This window comes from Echeneis naucrates, chromosome 17 (assembly GCF_900963305.1).
Source record: "Echeneis naucrates chromosome 17, fEcheNa1.1, whole genome shotgun sequence".
Classification (NCBI taxonomy): Eukaryota; Metazoa; Chordata; class Actinopteri; order Carangiformes; family Echeneidae; genus Echeneis; species Echeneis naucrates.
The window spans coordinates 9092755-9110123 of NC_042527.1; the positions used below are offsets into that span (position 1 = coordinate 9092755).

At 39.0% G+C, this 17369-nt stretch overlaps 3 protein-coding genes across 5 annotated transcripts; all 3 read left to right on the forward strand.

Annotated features, from left to right (window-relative positions):
- Nucleotides 1–371: 371 nt before the first annotated feature.
- LOC115057230 (nicotinamide/nicotinic acid mononucleotide adenylyltransferase 3) lies at nt 372–7411 on the forward strand. Of its 3 annotated transcripts, XM_029524172.1 has the most exons (5): nt 372–407; nt 1820–1965; nt 3657–3840; nt 5415–5497; nt 6686–7411. In XM_029524172.1, the coding sequence occupies exons 2-5, from the start codon at nt 1854–1856 to the stop codon at nt 7099–7101; spliced, it is 795 nt and encodes a 264-aa protein (XP_029380032.1). In that variant the 5' UTR covers nt 372–407; nt 1820–1853; the 3' UTR covers nt 7102–7411. The 3 variants fall into 3 exon arrangements, with proteins under 3 accessions (XP_029380032.1, XP_029380034.1, XP_029380033.1); XM_029524173.1 differs by lacking the exons at nt 372–407; nt 1820–1965 and adding an exon at nt 3230–3294; XM_029524174.1 differs by lacking the exons at nt 372–407; nt 3657–3840; nt 5415–5497 and having other exon boundaries at nt 1320–1965.
- A 1340-nt stretch (nt 7412–8751) lies between these two features.
- Nucleotides 8752–12851, forward strand: rbp1.1 (retinol binding protein 1, cellular, tandem duplicate 1). Its single transcript, XM_029524175.1, has 4 exons — nt 8752–9299; nt 9755–9933; nt 10660–10761; nt 12264–12851. The coding sequence occupies exons 1-4, from the start codon at nt 9227–9229 to the stop codon at nt 12312–12314; spliced, it is 405 nt and encodes a 134-aa protein (XP_029380035.1). The 5' UTR covers nt 8752–9226; the 3' UTR covers nt 12315–12851.
- A 978-nt stretch (nt 12852–13829) lies between these two features.
- On the forward strand, nt 13830–15263 carry LOC115057233 (retinol-binding protein 2-like). Its single transcript, XM_029524176.1, is given in 5 exon segments — nt 13830–13902; nt 14241–14264; nt 14267–14418; nt 14868–14969; nt 15154–15263. Coding segments are annotated over 5 exon segments (405 nt in total). The 3' UTR covers nt 15208–15263.
- The last annotated feature ends 2106 nt before the right edge of the window (nt 15264–17369 follow it).

Genomic DNA, 17369 nt, shown 5'->3' on the forward strand with positions numbered 1-17369 from the left:
ACAAAGCTTGTCTTTTTCATCTGACGAGCAGTCACAACAAAAGGTCACCAGGAGCATGTACATGTGTGATGATGTATGACTATAAAGGTCAACCTATGAATAAAGCAGATTTCTTCTGCTCTGGAAAAACACAACTAAAGCTGACTGTAACACCGTGATACTGGTGTCAAACTAGTGGCCAAAGCGGACCAAGCACGTCATTATTTATAGATTGATTTCTTGAAGTTAAAGATTTACCGGCCCCCTGCTCATTGTGGTCCAGGACCACGGAGAGCTCCCGGGCTTCCTCTCGTCCTCTTCCAGCAGAGGGCGCCCTTCAGCCGGCTCCTCTGCGGAACCATCGGTCTGTATCCGGGGAGCGGAGACAGTGTGACACACTAACCGGACAACAACAATGTGAAACGAAGGTAACAAACTCGTTTTGTAGGCAACCTTGAATCGTTATGTTTGGGGTTCATGTTTTGTATTTAGACTGCACGGCTGTACAACTTCTATTTTAATGTATACATCACATGTTTGTCGTTTTGCATGTTTCGTGTTAGCTGCCTGTTCAATGAGAAGGTATACATGGTGAGCCCTGACATGACGCACACTAACAGCTTCTACACGTGTTAGTGTGAGGACGACCTGTCTGGGTCAACAGGCGCGTCACCGGCGGACCTGAGTGAAGGCTTACGAGGTCCAGACACACAACCCGAGGGCTGTTTTCAATGTCACTGCCTTATCTGAGGACATCAAATGTCATTAGGAACCCTGAAAAAAAAAAAATCAATGCAACCAAAACGCTCCACAGGACAGTGTGTAACAGGATGTGCTGGCTCACGGCTCACTGAGCCGGACCGTCTCATGTGGGCCTCTGAGCCTGGTTTGTGTAGTGCAGACCCTTCCACACTTGGTACCAGCGAAACCTTGGGCTGATGATGTCTGAAGGGCTGCCCGCTGCTTCCATCTTTGATCCTTTTCCTCAGCAGCTGCTCGTCTGTCAGTTTCCAGCTTGAGGCTGACTTTGTTGATGCAGTGATGTCAGCCTTTTCTGTCATTTCCTGTGTGCTCCCACAATTGATGATGGATGGCATTTATTGAAAGGCTGCTTCTTGAGCTGGTTCTCTCTCCTCAAATGCTTTGTGATTCACAAAGTCAAGGGTACAAAGTATGAAAACACCACTTCAAATGCAATTGTCAATAATTTCTTATGGAATAAGATAAAAAGTGAATATATATATATATATATATATATATATATATATATATATATATATATATATTGCATTGAAACATAAAATTTGCCAACAATAACTTAAATCACATGCTTACAGTCAAAGTTCTTTCCAGTGTATGTAAGTCATCCCTCAAAGTAGCAGGTTGAATCTCTAGTTCTGTGTCTTTAGTAAACCATTGAATAGTTGCTGGGAGTAATTTCCCACAAGGCTCCTTATAAACACAAATTTAGACTTTGAAGCAAAATCTCAATCTAGCTGCTTTCCTCCTCCAGTGTCCGGTTCAGGTCAGATCTTTCCACTATTTTTTCTTGCCACTTTTAAGTACCTTGGGTGGCTTGATGATAAATCGACACAGAATGGAGGCACTATGGTTTTACCTCTCACTGGGGCAACCTGTACTAATGCCCTGCTTGGGGATAAACATGGTCTGGAAATGAGAAAATTGTTGTTAAGTTGAACCTCAGTGCAACAACATGGCTCTGGGTAACTGCAAGTACAGAATTACTTTTGGTTTCTAGTTTCCTTCAGTTCTGCCCTCTCTGTGTCTCACTGTCCAACTCCAACAATTTTAATAACTCTTCTTTCTGCTTCCCTCCGAGGTCCGTTGACCCTGGTGTAAGGAGATAAGCCAAAATGGCCAACCGCTGTGTTCCCCTAGTACTGCTGGCATGCGGCTCCTTTAATCCCATCACTAACCAGCATATGAGGCTGTTTGAGCTGGCCAGAGACCACTTACACAGCACAGGTCAGTGTCAGACATCCCAAAACACTGTGTGAAATTAGGATTGGAGGGTAAATAAAAAGGGAGTGCACGGTGGTGTGGTGAATAGGACTGTCGCCTCACAGCAAAAAAACAAAACATTGTGTTCCTCTCTGTGTGGAGTTTGCAGATTCCCTCCAGGTACCTTGGCTTCCTCCCACAGTCCAAAGACAGCAGGTTACTCTAAATTGCCTGTAGGCCTGAGTGTGAGCATGAATTAAGTCTTTTATTAAGATGCTGAGCCAGGAAATCTTGGCACTGGCTCTACAGGTGTCTGAGCGGTACTGGAATGAAGCCATTCTTCCAATAAATATTTCATCACTTGGTGCTTTGATGGTGTTGCTATTGAGTACTGTCTCACAGATTGAGTAGCAATATCCAAGTGGTTTGCAGTTGGGCTGAAGTTTGGCACCTGAAGGCCTCTCTATGTAATGGATGTGGATATTCTAAGTCACCTCTGTTTCTCCTAGATGTAGTGGTCACTTGAGTCACCTTTCCCTTTAAAATGTTTCAAATGTTTGGTGTTCTAACTAAAACTTTTGCCATCTAACAGCGAACTCTCCATCAAAGTCACACATCTTGCCATCTTGCTACAAGAACACAATGAACTGGGCTTGTTTAGTATTGGCGCACTTGATGCTCCACAGTCTGATAAGCTTTCTGACTTATCATACAGTGGCACTGAAGCATCTGCATTTGTTCCTCCATTCATGCATTCAGGTCAAAGCAGGTCATGTAAAAGAACTTGCTACAAGAAATTATTAAAGAAGAATTAAGACTGAAGTTGGTGAATGAATGCTAATACAAGCAAACATTGCTTTGAGTCTATCTGATGTGAAAGTCGGCTACATGAGATTTGTTTGTTTTCAGGTCTTTGTACAGATGTCCAGCCCTCTAGTGGTCAAAATATGAGAGAATGCAGCTTTAATCAGGCCACATTCTTGCCTCAATTGTAGTAATGAAGAAGCAATTTGTGAATAAAAAGCTCAGTTGCTTTAGGCTTTGTGTTCTGACTTGTGCTCCCAAACAGTCCCATGGAACAGCCGTGTCAGCCAACGCAGTCTCCTTATATAAACCCAAAACCATTTACATGCTGAAGCTGCTCAAAGTGCGTCTACTGACCTGGTCACATGGTCATAACAACGTCACTAAGAGTTCTACTGGTCCAGTCTAAGATGCTTTATGAGTCCATGCAGCATTCAATGAGCAGGAACATAAATAATGCTCTTACAGATTCTCTTTGACCCCTCAGCTATAAGACGTCAGCTGACTGGTTAGAGGGCAACCATCAGAGATGACTAAGCTGCATACAGGGTCTGTTTTCATTCTCCTCTTGTGGATTGTGCAGCTGTTGCTGACACATCAGTTTTGTACCTTTTTCAAACAATAGAATGAACATATTTTGCCTTTGCTTCTGTATTACTGTGTCAAGATTTAAATATTAAAATTTTGGTCTGCACAGTTAAGCTGTAATTTATGATAAGCATGATCACAGTCTGACAGTCTCATTGCTTTGTTGTAAAAAGATAAGTTTCATTTGATTCTCAACTGTGAGACTCTGACAAAGCAGCAATAGTAATGCCAGTGTACAGATTATTTTATCTGCTGATTTGTATTCCATTTCCATATTGGGTGTGTTGACACAGAAAAACTACATTAGCCCTCTCTGTCTTCAGGCCAGTATCAGGTGGTGGGCGGAATCGTGTCTCCAGTGAGCGACAGCTATGGAAAGCAAGGCCTGGTACAGGCTAAACACCGCATTGCAATGGCAAAGCTGGCACTCCAGAGCTCCAACTGGGTCAGAGTTGATGAATGGGAAAGCCAGCAGCCAGACTGGACAGAGACTGTGGTCACGATGAGGTATAAAACATGTTTATTGCAACACTGAAGTTGATTTTTTTTTTTTAAAGGAAGGTTTCCGAGGTCGAAGTAGGCCACATTTAGCCACATTTCTGCCACGTTAGTATATCATTGATTTTTACAGACTAGTTAACAAGTATGGCAATTAACTTTCCACTTCCAGCATAATTCAGAACACTGTTTAGTCCCTCCACAAAAATATCCTCTTTATTTGGGTGAACAGAGATTTTACATTTACTCACACTATTGGGAATATCAACCAGTGTCCCATTTCTTCATCCCTTTTTTCCCTGAATAGACCCATTTTCACTGATTGTTCTCTTGCAGTTTCCACAGTAGCTGAACCTTAAATAACCACAATGAAACCTCTTTGGTGAAAGTCAATGTCATAGGAGATCTTTTAATGTGCTAGAAGATAAACAGGTCAGGAACATCCAGTTCCAGTTTATATCTGCTTTATATTTTCACTAGCTCTCACTTCCTCATGTTTCCTGCTTCTTCATCCTTGACTGAATTTAAGATACATGTTTTTTTCCTGACATATCCTACTTTCACTACTACAGCAGCAGAGTTCACATTGATTTGCTGCCTCTCTGCCAGCTACTCTCCATGCCAACCTCAGCTGAGTGTTGCCAGGTTTGTTGGGTCCCAATTACAGGCTGTGGTCTCTAGAGGGCTGCTAGTCTGGGCAAGCCTTTTGGCATCAGGTGAAATCAGAGGCCCTGATTGTTATATTTATTGGTCACATGGCAACAATGCAGTGGCCAAAAACCTGTTAGAGACATGATGATGGGTGAAGACAGGCAGACAGAGGTGCTGCATTCATAATGGGATGTGCAAGGGATATCTAGGTTGTCTCATCCAAAACACACAGGTTAACACAAACAAATATGCAAACATATTTGTTAGCCCAATCAAGATGATCAGAATCTAATGATAAAAATGTACCTCACACTACATTAGGTCACACACATACTGAATGCTGATTTTAAATTCAGCAAGTGTATAGGTCCACACTTAAGCTTTTTTTTTTTTTTTTTTTTTTTATGTTTCTTCCATTTCATTCGCTCGTTTCCTGCCCCTGCCCCAACACACACATTCTCACTAATTCCCTAATTAGTGACCCTGCCCTCACTTTGTCGTCTCTAAGCTGCGTTTGCACAACACGAGTGCAGATCAAGGCATGAAATGGCCTGTTGTCCAGAGACCAGGAACCGGCAATGTCACACGTCATCTCACTCCCTAACAGACAAACACGCACGCGAACGTTTGAGAACAACTTTAAGAAGCTTTACTTGAAAACAGTGAAGTTTTTCATTCATCTCTTTTTTTAAAGGAACCTCTGTGACTCTTTCTGTCTCATTCACATCAGCTTGATTAGTTTGATTAATAGCAGCATGACAATTAATTTCATAAATTGCATATACATAAAAATAGAAGATGGCATAAAGACCAGTGTTGGGGAAACTGCTCATGGAATTAAGCGTTTGTTTCCCATTCAGCACTGTTTCAAAAAAAAAAAAAAAAATTGTAATAATAATTCAGTTTGTCACTAACCTTTTTTTGTTGATCAGGTATCATTATGGGCGTATTCTGAAGGAGTATGAGCAAGGCAGAGGAATGAACAACAACTCCAACAGAAACGCCACTTCCTCAAGTAAGAACCTTTTATTGTTGGAAAGTGAATTCTTCTAATGCGGGTGCTGTCTTGAGATTGCAGCACCTGTTGGATAGTTTGCCACTGTGGCCCAGGCTGAAAATAAATCAGAATAATATATTGTGCAGGCATCCATGTGCGTCAGAATATGAATCCAAAGTGCCTTTGGTTATTCTCTAATTTCTCATTCTGCACCACCAGCACTTTTAACTTGGCCAGCACTGTGGCTGGTGATCAAATGCTTAATCCCATCAGCCTCCGCTCGTCTCTCTGTGTAATACAAATTAACACAAGCCAGGAGGCTAAACTACATGGTAAATATTATATCTGCTTAACAGCTGCATGTGAACATTGGTGTTGTTGGCATGTTAGCATGCTGAGATTAGGATTGCTCTGCCTAAGTAAAGCATTAAACAACCACTAGCATGGCCGAGATTAGTACCTGAATGATAACAATATCCTGCCTATCTGCAAAACATCCAGCAGTGAATGAAACCAGTTTTTTTTAATAGATCACTGAATGAGTTCAAGTTAAAGACTTGCCTCAGTCCCGTATGTGTCTGTGCTTAGCGTGTACAAAACAGGAGCCGTGTGTGATCTTGTGGTCGTATAACTGGATGCCTCCCTGTCAATATTTCTATATCAAACATTGTGATATATATTTGATCCTGCTGTTTTTTTCTTACATACATCTCACTGCGCAAACATGTTAAATAACATATAAAAAAGTTTCTCTGCTAATTTGGTATCTTTTACTGGTAATGATATATGTTATTATATAGTAGCAAAGGCAACAGTTCTTGAATTTAGCTGTAGATATCAGTGCTCTGTGAGGGGACACTTCAGCCACATATTGGATTCCCACATTTTTTGCTTGATTATGAACCAGCAAGTTGTGAAATGCTTACTGGGGTATTTCATGTGTTCAGAATAAACACCTCTTTAGGATTATAGCAGTGGGGTATCACTCTTATGCTCTGAATAAAAATAAATACATTTAATCAGATTTAATTATAGGTCCTGCTTTGTGTCATTTGTCATAATAAACCATCTATCAAGCAGTAGCTCTGTCCCCTTACTGCATATCAACACTTAGAAATGACACCGTTCACACAATTGCTAAATGTGGTCTGTGAGGTACTTTGAATACTCTTCCTTCTCAGTATCATGCTCTGCCTTTCCCCTCAGGCCACTCTCCCCAGCTCAAGCTATTGTGTGGAGCAGATTTTCTTGACACATTTAAGGTCCCAGGCCTGTGGCAGGATGAGCATGTGGAGGAGGTGGCCGGGCGCTTCGGCCTTGTGTGCGTCAGCCGAGGCAGACTGCAGCCTGAGCAGGCCATGCACGAGTCGGACACCCTCTCCCGCCACCGCCAAAACATTTTCCTGGTCAGAGAGTGGATGAGGAATGAGACAAGCGCCACAGAGGTGCGGCGGGCTCTGAGACGTGGCCTTAGTGTGAAATACTTGATCCCTGACTCAGTGATAGAATATATTCACAAGCACCATCTTTACACAGAGGACAGCGAGAGGAGAAATAAGGACGTGGTTCTGAGACCACTTAGCAAGCAAGTACAACAGCCAGTGAACAGCTGGGATGACTGATAGGTAAACTACAGCAGCACTGAACTGAACAGGAAACTTTCTCACAGATCAGTGCTTGTAACTCAGTTTTTTTCCACTGTTCAGCAAAGAAGAAGAGATATGCCCAGTAAGTTTCTGCTGTGAAAGATGGAGTTTTTTTTCCACAGGCATCACTTGTTCTCAGCTGGAAGCATCTACACACAGCTTAGATATTTGCAAATACTCATCTTTATTCCATAATGTAAATGAACATTTGTCTAGTCTTGTAGTTTGATACATCACACACTATTGCAGTTGGTTTTGAATAAATAAGTTAAATAAAAAAATATATATATGCAGTGTATATATTTTTTTGGGGTGTCTGTCTAGTATAATTCCTTCTGTGACTGTGTACATAAAGCCATGTGACATCCCGTCATGATGTCACCCATTCAGTTTGTGAACTGGCACCCTCTAGGTTTTCTTGGAAAAAAAAAAAGAAAAAAAAAAAAGAAACCTTGTGTGGAGGAGTGATGGATGGATCTGACCTGCTCTCTAGTCTATCTTGATATTCAGACAGGTCTGTCTGTACAGTATGTCAATCATGCTGTGGACACGCCCTGATTCACACCCTGCTTTATTGTCTTTTTTTTTTCTAAATAGAGCCATAATCTGAAATATGACCATCATATTGCATTGAAGAAAACTTCCAACTAAAGACAGGGATCATAAAGTCACTATGAAACTTTTTATTGAGGAAATAAATCAAGTGAGAATAGAGCCAGGTTCACATTGAGTTCAATACATACTTATTCTTACCCAAATCCCATTTAGAATGAAAGTTTTTACGTTTACTAAATCACACTCCTAAGGTTTTGTTTAATCAACATCTTTTTAATATATTTATTATACAACACAGACATTTGTCTGAATTCTGACCCTTCTCTATTTACGCAGTTCAGCGTTCATCAAAACTGAGTCGGGAAAGGTTTGAATAAAATCTAAAAATGCTGAATCCATTATTTATGCATACATAAGTGAAAATCATCTTAAAACATAGCCACTGTGGGTTTTAGTGTTTTCCTACTGTGTGGTCTTTAGTGTATAATACTATGCTACTGGGAGGCCATCATGTGTAACCTTTTAATTGTAAAGTGAAAACTTTATCCTGTTATGAATTTCTTCTGAAATGAAGATCATTGAGGATGTCTGTGCTTGGCTGTAACTTCCCAGCAGCCTTTCACTGCAGATCTATTCAGCTTCCCATTATCATCCACACACTGTGTCTGCAGGCCTGTATTTTCTTCCACCAAAGGATTTAAAGTAATCCTGACAGTTGCTCAGCTACAGGAGGTGCTTTCTCACTGAGGCCAATGGCTGAAAGCACCACTGTGCCACTGATACTGACTGGCATCCTTTTAAAAGATGTGTATGTGTGTGTCTTTGTTTGTGTTCCAGGCAGTAAAGGATTGAGACAGTGCGTTGGCTGAAGCCGGCCCAAAAGAGAGATTATAAAATTAATTGAGTTATTTGGGGGAGACAAAGGATGTGGCAGAGCTTTTATGCGAAATTTAATTGTTGCAATTGGATAATTTTAAGATCAGGTCATTCTGCTTTTTTTTTTTTTTTCATGGACGCTATCCACACAGTATGGTCCATTCAGCCAAATGACAAACTGACGAACAATTTCACAGGCTTTTGTGTGTTTTTATTCCAATAGGCTGATTGATGGCTCTCTAATCCTGATCTTAGTGTGATTTAAACAGGCACCATCTTATAAAACAATCACGCCCAATCTGCCACACGTGGAATTGCGCACAATTGTGCCTGTGTCAATAAAAGTAGGAAGTCTATTTGTTTTATTCTAATCCGACACCATGCAGAGTAAGCATTCTCAAACATAAAGCACACAAGTGGATTCTATATTATGTATGCATGCCTCATGTTCCCAGCATACATGAAGGGGAAGCTTGGTCAGGATTGTGGGGTTACATGGTGTCGATAGTGTGAGAGAAGTGGGAGGTGTGAGGGACAGGTAATCCGATTAAAGTGGTTTTGTTCAAATTGAGGCTTTTGAGAGCAGGTCCAGCATTCCAGCGCCAGTAGCCGTCAACAGCGGACCTCTTCACGGACTGAAACTAAGGAAACGACAAAACACACTGCCAACATGCCTGTTGATCTGAATGGATATTGGAAAATGATTTCCAATGATAACTTTGAGGAGTACCTGAAGGCTCTCGGTGAGTTTAAGAACTTTATATATGTAGGCCTTGATGGGAACAAATCGCAAATGATTCGTGGATTTGAATGTAAACATGAAAATTGATCTAGTTGTAATGCAGTCAAAATGTTTAGATAACTATGAATAATGTTTTTGTGTTCACAAAGAGACTTAATGGTTCACCCCTTTTGGAGTGACATTAGAAGCATTTTGTCCAAATAAAGGAAGTCCACAATAGCTGTGTTATGTAATATTTTCCATATACTCTGGAATAACCATTATCATTAGGATGAATAATACTGTTGTTTATCTGAACAAAAATGTTAAATAAGATGGACTGCAAAATATCACATAAAATTTATTTGGAGGCAACTATATATGTTATCCTGAAGTTTTGTAACTGCACTAAAATGCCCTGCTTCTCTCTCTGCTGTTGCTCATTCATTTTCCCTCCCACTTGGGTACCTGTCACAGATGTAAATGTCGCTATCAGGAAAATTGCAACCTTGTTGAAGCCTGACAAGGACATTGTCCATGATGGGGACCACATTATCATTAAAACTCTCAGCACCTTCAAAAACTACAACATGGACTTCTATGTGGGCAAAGAGTTCGAGGAGGATCTATCTGGGGTGGATGACAGGAAATGCATGGTGAGTATTTGGGCTAGTGCAGTAAGGGGATCTAATACATTTTAATGAATGTATATATCATGTTCTCAACTAAGGGCTTACTCCTTAAGTGACGAGTTTTACATTAAACTTGGATTACGTAGCTGCAAGTGTTGTGACCTTCGACATGAACACACATCTACTGTGGGTGCAAAACCTGGAGGTGTATAAACAGATTTTTCTATGGTGGCACCGCTCTAGAATATAATGAGCATAAGGTGGCCATACCAAAACTTTCCACAAGCCTGTAAAACTTTCCAAACTTTTCAGATCCTTGTCAGTGTATTGATATAATGAAGACTGATGTCAGATACCGCAGGAAAAAAAAGTGGAGGCGGTAGAGAAATAAGTCAAGGTTCACATTTATTTGATCAGATTGTGTCAATGAATACTGAATAGGCTCAGAGATTATCTGTGGTCCCCCTTGAAAAACCTTTTTAGTATGCTGATAGGCTGATTATAGATAAGCTATAAGCTGTTTGGAAGGTGGCAAAGAGAGAAGGTCACGTGTTTGTATGCAGCGATTTTATCTGAGTAATTATTTTAAGAGGGATGCAGGAGGACTGAGACTCTCCTTGAACATATATGTTTGAATGTGTATGCCTACAAGAGAAAAAGTGCGTCAACAACAAACCACACAAAATCCTCCATGGAAATATTGTGAATAGTCAGACTTGTGTCTCTCCCTGACCTGTGACCCTGATGCAGACCACTATCACTTGGGAGGGAGACAAACTGGTGTGTGTGCAGAAGGGAGAGATTGAGGGAAGAGGCTGGACCCACTGGGTAGAAGGAGATGAGCTTCATTTGGTAAGTTTCTCCCATTAATATTAATATCTGCAGTTTGGACACTTCAATCCAAATCCAAAATGCCTCTTAGCACTGTATGTGCTGTGCATATATTTTTATGCCACCAGCCCCAGCAGTAATAGCATTATACTATGTGAGGTGCATGCAGGCAGGAAATGGAGTTTATGTTACAAATATGTGGCTATAACTTATTTACTGCAAAACAAATCAAATTTACAGAAAACAAAACTTCTTCCAAGGATCCTGTTTCAAAAGAAAATAGACAATGAATTAATATACTTTGAGTTTTAAATGTTTTCTCCCAGTCAATGACGGATGCAAAATAATACAAGATTAAAAATGTAATGCAAAACCATACAGTTTCTGCAACTCATTTGTTATCTCATCTATGAGACCTCTGGTGATCAAGCAGCAATCAACATCACGTTACGTATCTTGACTTTGCAAATGTAATTTCTGCCGGAAGGATTTGGGTAATTTTTATTTAATTTATTTGTTTGTTTTTCCCCTATGTGAAATTCTTCTCATGGTCCCAGTGTGGCCAGTAATGACAGCATTAGCATCTGAAGAGACTTTTAAGTCATGATTTACACATTACCATTTTCATTAGTTTAGCATTATCAGATTTCTCTCTGTATGATTACTGCTATCAAAGCTATGCAAATATAAGAAGCTCAATTATTTGGTTTCAGTAGTACCAACAGATGTTTTCCAACAGCCATAGTGAAAAGTTCCCAAGAGCTGGAGTCGGGTTTGAATGAGGGGCAACAGTGTCTTCTAGTGGTGGAAAATAATTTGGAAAGTAGAGACATGGTATAATACCAGACAACCACTGCCTGGGGATTTTTCTGATAAATTGAAGGATTAAATGTTACTTTGTGGTTTAAGATGGTTCTCTTGCTTCTTTTTATTTTAAAGCATGTTGGATCACCCAAAAAATAAAATAAAATAAAAAAATACAGTGCTGCAAAGCCAAAATTTCCAGCTCATCAAATGTTTGGTATATTTTGCATTTTCCACAGGGTAGGTATTAGAATAATTGAAAAAAATATATACCCTGAACTAACTGTACATCAAATTCAGTGTCACTTAAATGGGATGCATCCTTTACATATCAACCAGTATGACTGATATTAAGTGACCCATCCTCATTTGACCCCTTTACTGCTTTTGTTATGTCAACTATTAGTCAAATACATTAGGTTGTTCCATGCAGGGAAAAGGTCTTAGTGAATTAACAACTAATTTCAGTTATTTCAAGTAAATCTGTCAAGCATACAATCAATGAAAACATTTCATTCTAGACTTACCTAGTCTGTCAATTTATATATTTATTATTGAAGGGGGAAGTCATTAGCAGCAAGAAATCATACCGTAAATCAATTAATAAGCCAGTACTTCAGAAAATATCCATTCAGTGTAGCAATTGCTTATTGCAAAGATAAAATTCTAAATATTGTGAATGAAACCAGAAAATCAACCTTTTAATTTGTTCTCTATAGGAACTGAGAGCTGCTGGCGTTGTTTCCAAGCAGGTCTTCAAGAGGACCTAAACTGACCTGTGAGTCAGGTCTACTGGGTCACATCTGCTCTCAGAAACGCACAAGACACAGCCCCTGCCTCTGATGTACCATCCAATTATCCTTTTGTGCCATTGAGACATCTCTCCATATATCCATCTCCCAAATTTCACATGAATCTTTTCATTCATATTTCCTCAAAGCTGTTGCCTTACTTTGCCAAAAGCCAATTTGTATACAGCAGAGTAAGGGAAAGTTAGTGTGCATACCATGAAGCTTTACAAAATGCCATCTGGCATTACTGGCTCAGGGTGGGTGCTCCTTTGATTAACATGTTTAGATGTGTTGGATACATGCATACTGTTAGGTGTAGCTGATCTAATGGGTGAAACTGATTAACACAATACCCTAGAGTATCAGGTGGAAATGTTATGGATGCAGCGAAGAGGACTGTAATGTAACACCTCAGAGGGCTTTTTGGTAAAGGACTATTGGCTTCTTGGCTATACATCAGGTGACAGATATCATGTGTGTATATAAATTTCTCCCAGAATCATTGTGACTGTACAATAGTTAAAAGGAATCATCAATCAATAAATGAAACAAAACTCAACAATACCATTTGTCTTCTTCTTTCTTGAATAGACTTGGTGTAAAATATAGTTGCTTGAATGGCAGGTTTCACTCTAGAATGACAAAAATCACTAGAATGAACTGGAATGAACTTTATTTACTGATGTGTGAGAAGCTCCTTTTATCTGAAACTGCCTCTTGAGACATATATGAGGAACCTGAGGGCTCTACTTCAGCGTTTCCAAAGGAGTGAAACCCGTGGAGGTTCAGCTGAGCAACTTGAGCCACGCTGTGCTCTGAATCAGTTAATCTGTCAGTTCACTTTGTGCTTTGCCATTGCAGTCTATTTCATCTGACCGACTCACTTTCTCAGCCTTTGCTGCTGCTGTTCACCCTACCATTATGCCTCATGCTGCTTCTTCTGCATTCACACCCAGCCACCATCTTGACTTCTACCTTTGGCCTCTGTTTATTTATGGTTCCCCAGGGGGTTGTTATTGATCTCACCCTGCTCTTATTCAGGCTGGTTAAAAAATTATTGTGACCTGGATGGGTCCAGACAGAATGTGAGGCTGGAGTGAAATCAACATTTACATGTATTCTCAATAAAACATTTCTCCTGAATTTATGTGTTGTTGGGCTAAAATCTTGTTATCCAACTCTTATTTTCACCAAAGAGGGATAGCTCAGGGCAGGGGAATGTTTTCAGCTATTGCTCAGTCCACATACACTTGGCAAGGACCTTTGGGATGGGGCTTGGTGAGGGAGAATGTAAAGACTGAACAAAAAGGGTGGATCTTCCCCCACCCCTCATAGACAACTGCCCCTGCCAATCCCCTTCAAGCTACTACCACCCTCGTCATTAGTCCTCTGCCCTCATGCCCTTGGCTTGTATAAAAGTAGGGTGATCTCCTGCACCTTCCCCCTCTTCACAGTGTCTAAAGTCTACACACAGCAGCGTCACTGGCAGCCACCATGCCAACAGACTTCAGTGGGAAATGGATACTGGAAACAAATGAAAAATTTGAGGAATATTTGAAAGCACTAAGTATGAAACCTTTCATTTTAATGGGCTTAATTTGTCTTTACATGGCGGTAGTAGGAGTTTTACAGGTTGAACAAATAACAAAATGATTTCACTACAGATAATTGTTGAGTGCAATTATAATGAGAAACAATAAAATTATTCACATTCAAGAAGTGTGCTTATTCAGATGTTGTTTTTAATTATGTACATAAATGAAGACTTCAGGCCCCAGTAGAACATTATTTATTCTCTACTAAACAAAGAAGCCATTGAAATGCTCAACAAAATTGTCTGCTCATGTTAAATAATAATCTAAGATGCAATCAATTGTATAACAAAGTCTCTACTCTTGACCCCAGATATTGACTTTGCTACAAGGAAAATCCCCTCTCCTTGTCACAAACAAAACTGGTTGTCCAAGATGGAGACAACTTTGACTTCAAAACACCGAGCACTTTCAGGAATTATGAACTGGCCTTCACTGTAGGGGTGAAGTTCAATGAGTACACCAAGGGATTAGACATCAGAAATGTAAAGGTGGGTTTACCTTGAATGTATGGAGTGCTTAAAGATAGCTATAGTTTGTCTGATGTGGAGATATTCCCCATTTCAGAGTCGCTTGTGTGATAACGGCAATTATGTTATCTAAGTGTGTCGAGTGCATGTGTAGCATTAGCGTTGAAAAGACAGACATTTTCAGTAGAGAAAGTGGTTTTAAAATCTAGGGGAATAGAAGGCTGCAATATCTTGTTTACACAAAAAAGCAGCTGCCAAAGCTGTAATTTGGCTGTTACTCCGTGGATCAGTCTGTGTACAACTTCTATTCTTGTGAGACTGCACTGACATTGAAAACACTGTGAGTTGTAGAAGTAGTCATGTAAGACATGGAGGCATGCAGCTTTTGCCACAGGCATACATTCCTTCCAAATCAAAAATATGTTAAAAACTTACAGATTTCTTTGTTGGATGTACTATCTGTTGTCTAGAGTCTGGTGACCTGGGAGGGGAACAAATTGGTGTGTACCCAGAAAGGAGAGAAGGCCAACCGTGGCTGGAAACACTGGCTTGAAGGAGACAAACTCTACCTGGTGGGACAGTTATTGTGAAAGATTTGAACCAGGCTAATTAATTATAAGGAAATGTGCAGAGTTTGTGGGATATAAAATGTGATTGAATGTTACAATAATGAACTTATTAACAGTTTTAACAGTTTCAACATCCTTTTATGAAATATTCTGATTATATTAACAGACTTCTTTTCCCCTACAACAGGAGCTGCAGTGTGAAGATGTAGTTTGTCTTCAGGTATTCAAGAGAAAAGAATAAGAAGAAGTAAATATCTGATTTAGTTTTCAGTTACTCTGTTGGCTCTGTTTTATCAAACTCTTGAACAACATGAATAAAGGTGTCTCTCAGAAAACAAGATTGTGTTGTTTATCAAAGGACTTTTCGAAGTATATCAATCAAAATTAGTATAATAACAATTGCTATTAGAAATAAACTAGATTAAAATGACATCAGAAGAGGTAGTGGAACATTTTAACAGTCACAAGACCATAATGTTGTTACAAGAAAATCACATTAATATCAAAGCACAATTTATATCGGATATCGAGGCATATCAAGGTTTTATAATAATTTGATGAGTTACATATTTAACTTAGCACATCTTATTATACCAATTTAGTTTTATAAACCAATGTTTATGTCTCCACCTGCTGGAAAAATATGGTAGTATCCCAATGTGAGTTGAAATGTATCAGTATCATTGGGTATCATTGAATAAGCCAAATTCTATTGTTTTTTTCAAATCGAAGTTCTTTGTAACTTTCTGTGTAGTCGTTGACAAAATATACTACTCTTCCTACTACTAGTACTTCACAAACTGAAGACTTAACACTTAAGAAAATTCTTTGTGTGTTCTCATGTCAGAGATGTTTATTTGCTTTTCAAATACATCTTGCATATGAAATGGTACTGTATGATTGGAAAATAGCCTTTAGATAGTTAATAATACTTCTTATAATATTATATAATAATTTCGATCTCTCAAAGATTTTCTCTTGAGTACAAGGTGCTCTACAACAGAAATAACAACAGCAGCAGCTTTGACCAAACAGCTAAAGAGCTCTGACGTTATGTATGATCCTTAGTGCCAGTACTAAACAAGAGTACGCACCAAAAATACATACGATACTAAAATACTAACTATACAGGTTACAACACATCGACTGTATAAACATCTCTTCTCAAAGTCGGGCTGATTACCAACAAAACTGTGCAAATACTTATTTACTACTTATTTTAAAAGGTCAATCAAAGTTTATGCATTTTGAGACAGGAAATAAAGAGTCATTTTCATTATTAATTGCATTTACTTTATTTTGCTATTGTAATAATAATAATAATAATAATAACAATATAAAAATGTTTTTATTATAGTTGTTGGTGTTGTTGTTATTGTTATGATTATTTTATTCAGAAAATAAGACAGAGGAACAGCACACGGCCCACTATCAGTTTAAGGACCATCAATATAGGACCTATGCTTCACACACCAATTCCGTTTAAAAATGATCAAGCCCAACCTTCATTTCCCATCAAATACTGGTGTCTCAATAGGCTAACAGCTACAAGACGTTCAAAAAGCCCCTCAGTGAGCCCTCAAGCATGACCATTCTTAGAATACTTTTAGAACAGCACTAAAATAAATAAATAAAAGTATTGTAATATAATTAAATGTGATTTAAAATGTCATTATTTATACAATGAAAAGGGACTAATTTGTCTTTTAGTTAAATTTGTATTTAAGGAAGACCGCTATTATCCATTAGCATTATCTATATAATGCTAAGCTAACCACGCTAGCCCCCAGCAGCCTGAGAGTTCACTCACCTCTCCGCAGTTCCGGCCACAGTGACGGCCTCCCGCTCTGCGGCGGTACTTATAGTCCATGAGCCTTCTAGAACACAGTTGCCAAGCGTGTTTTTATGGATATAATATTTATTTCTTAACTTATTTAATTGCCGTTTCATCCGTTTAATTGTATGTTAGTTTATGTATTTTCATGGCTGACTTTTTTATGTATTTGTCTCTAAATTTAAATGGCGTGGAATATCAGGAGCATCTGATTGATATTATTATTATTATTTAATTTTGATAATATAGCTGTCAACAAGTTGTATTGCCAATAAAAAATAATATTTAAGAAAAATATGTGTGATACAGCCCATAGCATGGCCTATATAAATACAGAGATTATATAAAATAGTATATATGTTTTATTTAAGTTTTAGTTTGAATGTGAATTAAACAAGAATGGGCCCACAGAGCTCACAACAGCAGAAGTAGTTAGACATATGTTGCCTATCTTCCTTTCTAAACGTAAACGCTCGTTGTTTTTTATATTTGTAAATGTACCAATTCATAGCCATTTGACAGTAAAGCGCCTGAAACTGAAGAAAATCCGACTCTGTGTCGCTGAGAAC